The sequence below is a fragment of the Spinacia oleracea genome, chromosome 6 (assembly GCF_020520425.1).
Source record: "Spinacia oleracea cultivar Varoflay chromosome 6, BTI_SOV_V1, whole genome shotgun sequence".
NCBI classification, from domain to species: Eukaryota; Viridiplantae; Streptophyta; class Magnoliopsida; order Caryophyllales; family Amaranthaceae; genus Spinacia; species Spinacia oleracea.
In genome coordinates, this window is record NC_079492.1 from 27,681,181 (window position 1) to 27,686,335 (window position 5,155).

Genomic DNA, 5,155 nt, shown 5'->3' on the forward strand with positions numbered 1-5,155 from the left:
GAAATCTGGCAGTCTTGTAACAATGGAATTTAATCCTCTGTGTAAATATTTATCAGTGGATGAATGAAGAGAATATAAATTTTGTGGTGAATTTGTCAGGATTATTGCATTGATCAGGGAAGCCTTCTTTTTTTGAAGGAGAGCATTTAGCTCATTGTATGAATACATCAGCACTCAAAATATTCGAAATACAGGGAGGAATATCATCTTCCCATATCCTTTGGCCAAACACCCATGGTTGAAAGTGAGCCAAGGCATGGACGCCTTTGTTCTCTCTTTGTTTGACAAACGACCAAATTAACCAACAGCAAAATATCATCTAAAATATCATCTTCCGCCACAACCCTCGGCTGAACAATAGACGGTGTAAATGGAATTGTTGGCTCTATCAACCACTACAGAAAAACCACGTTGGATACAATAATCTCTGACTACATCCCTCACACTACTACAAAATACTGTAAAACTCGACGATGTTGCCTCGACGGTGTCGAAGACCGCTGGGAGGAAATTTAGAATCCGTGTTTTGTCGACGCTGGTCTGCGTCTACTGTATTTCTCGTCAAAAAGAGGCGTCGAGATTTCGTCCGTGCTAGTCACGTGTGTTACTAAACCGCCAGTTCAAAGAAATACCCACTCCCGCAGAAATATAATCTCCAATACTAATCAACCCTAGCCGCTCGCCCATTCATCTTCTCTCTCCTCCCTCCCAACTTGCAAAACATCATATCTTCTCAAATCCATCAATGGGCGAATCCAAATTGGTTTCGCTCTCCTAATATTATGCTGCTTCATCTTCCCCGCCTACTATTCGCAGCCATTGAAATAGAAGCACGAAAGAGGAGTTCATGGAAGACTGCTACTCAAACCGTTGTTCCGTCGTCAATATTACTTGCATAAATCTACTATTTTTTAAACCTAAATCCAAGAAGGATATTGTTGTATGTTGAACTTATTCACTCCAGGTAATTTTTGATTTATTTTACTGCAAATTTAAGGTTTTATCTTCAATTTTTCTAGGATCGGCACCCTTTGAGATTAATTTGATTCCCTTTTGTTTGGTTCCTGGTGAATTTTATAGATCTGGTGTTGTGTTTTTTGAGTTTCTTCTTTTATTTTTTTCAAAAAAATTGGTTTTTTCTCTTCAATTTATCGAATATTCGGAAATTAGGGTTATTGATTTTGTTTTTTATTTTGGTTTGATTCACGATGATGAGGAGGGACCCTGGAAAATCCGTAGATTACTTATTATGAAGGCAAACCTGATATTACAGATGCTCCAAAGACCAAGTTCAGGTTTGTTGGGTTTTTAATATTTATTTTTTTGCCATTTTTTCAAGCTAATAGCTATTAACAATGCTGATTTTCCTTAAGAATTTTACTTTGTACTTACATTAAATAAATGATTTGCAATTGCAATTGTTGCATAAAATGGTGGGTGTTTGGGGGGCAATGTTGAATCTGCCTATTTCTTGCTCTATTGATGTGTAAGCTTACGAGTCGGTTTTTGGTTTTAATCTGTTCTGCTGGATCGTAATGATTGAACTAGTGGGTCCTGATGTTTCTGGACTATAGAATCGGGCAACTTTGTTAGTCGGGAGATGCATTTCAATTGAATTCATAGACAGTGAAAACATTGTAGTTTATTGTTTTAGCCGTTGCTAAGCAGGGTCAGGGGTTAGTAACTCTAGCTTGTTGAACTTTCTCTGTTGTATTCATTACTTCATAACTATCTTTAACACTTGAACATACTTGTTCAGGTGATACATTTCTCACTAGGCTTTGAACTTCCTGGTGGCTGGCAGAAGGATAAAGATGCAATGGTTCTCAGTGTTATTCAGGTATAACAATAGGTGCCTTGATTTTCTTTTTCTTATATGTTTGATTGGGTATTTTACTACAAGTATTATTTATTTCAGTATCCTAGATTTTGCTCAAAGATAAAAATATATGGCTTTAGAGAATGTTTAAAGTCCACACACTAGTACACTACTACAAAATATGTTATATCTCGACGCTGTTGAAGACCGTCAGCATGGAATATGACATTGCAGAAATGTGATCTATTGGTGCCCTGTTTGGCTGTTTGTGTTAATTTGGGTAGCTACTTGTTTTAGGCCTTGTTATCATGAACTGTCTAGGTTGAGTATTCTGACTACTTAATTGGATTTCTGTCTCTTTCTTTGCACCATTTTGGTAGTAGATTTTTCCTGTTGATATATATATTTTTGTTAGTAGGTTGAGTAAACATGATATTGCTTGGGCTTATTGATTTGATCGTAGGAAAAATAACTATTTTATCTTTTAGTATATTTGGATGGTTGGTCACTATAGGTCGATTAAATATCGTTAATTTTTATACTCTCATTTACATTTTCTACCATGTGCCTACAAATCACATATATTTCCTGGTAGACACAATTGTTAATGAAATAACTTACATATCAAATTTCTTTTATGGTAGACACAATTGTTAATTCAAACCCATTTAACTCGGGAAACAGCAGACCTACCTCCAACACTTAATGGTGATCTGAAACGTGTCCTGGAACTTGCATATCATCTACTTGAGGAATTGATGAAGGTAATATAAACTTTCCAATGTTCTAGCACTTAAACAAATGAAATTATGACTGCATGCCATGAACCGTTGACATTCTGAAACCCGAGGATTTGAATATTAACAGCCTACATTCTTCTGAACCGTTGATGATGTTGAATTATTGATGAGTGCTTTTTTTTTTATGGCCTATCATTCTTTGAAAGGATTCCAATATATGCTGATGATAACCTTTAACTTTGGAATAATTTAGCAGTTTCTGTATTTTTCTCTTTTTTTTTTTATTGAAAGTTATTTCAAGTTTCTCAGGGGTAACTATGTGACATAGCTTTATTTATCATGGAAACAAAGTGACTTGTACGGCAAAACTTGGAGTTGTTTTATAGCATTCCTGCCATCCTGATATTTAAACCCTTGTGGAAACTAAACTTCTTTGGAGGAATATTGATTAATGAGCCCACTTTGTTCTAAATATTTAATAGTTCAGAAAAGTCGTCTTTTTCTTTCATTATCTCTATTTTGGTTTAACATAGAATTGTCTTTCTAGAAATGGTACAAAGCTACCAAATTCAATATGAAACAAACCCCTTTTGGAAAGGGGCGTTCAGCACTCCAGAAGTTGGATTTTTCTAAGTTAAAACTAAAATCAGGATTGTTAAAAGAGGATGAAAGTTGGGAATATAAGTAGCTTATTTATGCGAGTGCTCAATTAAGGTAGTGATTACAAAGTCTGTAAGTCCTTAATCTAGTGCGAACTCAATAATAATCAAATTGCGCAGGGCATGAAGTTTACAAACTTTTTTCCTTACTAATTTTGGAAGTGGACTAAGTTTTTAGGATGGAAGGAGTAGTAGACTGATCATACATGTTCTACTAAGCTGCCTCTTTACAGATTAAACTCATGTCTGTCATCAAATGCTGGTTCATATGTCAACTTTACAATCCTGGCATATTTCATGATTGCTATGCCAGTCTCATTTAGTCCTTCTTTTGGGTTAATATTGATACGATTCTGCAAATGTTTTCTCTTGTTCCATTAATATTTCATATTCTGATGCAGATGGCTTTAATACCACGCACGGCTCAAGGTCATGGATGGCTTAGGCCTGCAATTGGGGTTGTCGAGCTTTCACAGTGTGTGATTCAGGTGCTGCAATTCTTAGATATCCTGGACTTTTTGATGTTGTTTCAATGTCATGTTATAGTAGTGTTAGTCTTCCACATCTAACTTGTCATAGTTCTAATCTTGCATGAGTGATAGTTTCTGTAAAGGTAGTGCTATACGTGGTAATTTGATTGAGCGAACAGTCCGATCTATTGATTGCTCCTAGATTTTGGTCTCTGTCATTATCATGTTTGATTCTGAGCTAGGCCTTTGTTGGTTTGAATAGCTGGTTTTAGAATACTCAGATGCAGATAGACAAAATTCAGGAGTTGATATCTGCAGGATCGACACTCCTTCATGTTACATTCTCATTATCCAATTTCAAAGAATGTGTAGAATGAATACTGAATCAAGTGGTGATGCAACTCCTTCAACTATGAAGCTGATATTCTTGAACTTTGTATTGAGTGGCCTTTGTTTTGAAGATGACATTTTAGAATAATAAGTTGGATGACATTTTTTCTGCTGCTTGGTTGCTGTTTTGGTTGCGTGTTTCTGTCTTGTTTGGCCTGCTGCTGCACTGCTGTTTTTGCAGGTGTTTGGTGTTGTTTTCAGCTGCACAAGTGCTGCTTCTTGCTGTTGCAGGGTGTTGGTTGTGCTCCTGATGTGTGCAGGGTGTTCTGCAGGGAGTCCAGGTGCTGCAGTCAGGTCTACAGGGAGTGTGGTGTTCGATTGCTGCTGTGTGCAATCTTATGTTGCGTACCCTTTTATTGCGTTTGTTGTGTTTGGTTGTTAGGGAGTGGTCTGTACTCCTCTAACTTTTTCTGCTGTTTCGTTGTTTAGATACTTTTGTTCATACCTTTTGGTATTAAATTTGTATTTTGGAGATATATAGCTAGCTAATTTACTAGTTTGGACATGTGTAAACTTAATTTGATGATATGATATGACAATTTGGAGCGAGCTAATACGTATTAGTACATATATATAGATTAATATATAATCTTGTCATTTATAATTTTAAAGGTAGTTAATTGCATCAGTTTGGTTTGGTTTTAATTAATTCGTTTCAGGTTGATTTTGCTTTGGAAGAAAATGAACAATTAAAAAAAAATATTAAATTAAATTAAATTCTCGACGCTATATTGTGTCAAAACATGATTCGCGCAAAAAGTTGGTGGTAAACCCGCAAAAAATATTACTACGCAGATGCCCGTCGAGAAATATATAGCTACACCAAACACCGTCGAGATTCTCGACGCAGAAAGGCGCCAAAAATATTTTGTAGACGACAAACACCGTCGAGATTATCGACGCCGCTGAGCGTCGAAAATTTCTCTACGGCCAAATTCTCGACGATGGTTAGTGTCGTCGAGAAAACATTTCTCGACGCTTTTAGTCGTCGAAAAATAGCCAAAAAAGCGTCGAAAAATGACGCGTTTTGTAGTAGTGTCAAATGGTTTTTATCACAAAAAAGATGCCAAGGTTTCA

At 36.2% G+C, this 5,155-nt stretch overlaps 1 protein-coding gene across 3 annotated transcripts; it reads left to right on the forward strand.

Annotated features, from left to right (window-relative positions):
• Positions 1-454: 454 nt before the first annotated feature.
• LOC130462699 (dnaJ protein ERDJ2A-like) lies at positions 455-4,632 on the forward strand. Of its 3 annotated transcripts, none has more exons than XM_056831495.1 (5): positions 472-1,295; positions 1,760-1,840; positions 2,464-2,583; positions 3,620-3,706; positions 4,351-4,632. In XM_056831495.1, exons 2-5 carry the CDS (start codon positions 1,820-1,822, stop codon positions 4,480-4,482), a joined length of 360 nt encoding a protein of 119 aa, XP_056687473.1. In that variant the 5' UTR covers positions 472-1,295; positions 1,760-1,819; the 3' UTR covers positions 4,483-4,632. The 3 variants fall into 3 exon arrangements, 2 of the variants coding, with proteins under 2 accessions (XP_056687473.1, XP_056687472.1); XM_056831494.1 differs by having other exon boundaries at positions 478-1,295; positions 4,260-4,632; XR_008923380.1 differs by lacking the exon at positions 2,464-2,583 and having other exon boundaries at positions 455-1,295; positions 3,620-4,632.
• The last annotated feature ends 523 nt before the right edge of the window (positions 4,633-5,155 follow it).

What these genes read in the sequence shown, in the direction of transcription:
- LOC130462699 (XM_056831494.1), top strand. Translation starts at nt 1,820, where the DNA reads ATGGTTCTCAGTGTTATTCAG. An exon ending in TGGTTCTCAGTGTTATTCAG is followed by an intron (nt 1,841 to 2,463) that starts GTATAACAATAG and finishes CTTTTATGGTAG; the next exon opens with ACACAATTGTTAATTCAAAC. An exon ending in TACTTGAGGAATTGATGAAG is followed by an intron (nt 2,584 to 3,619) that starts GTAATATAAACT and finishes ATTCTGATGCAG; the next exon opens with ATGGCTTTAATACCACGCAC.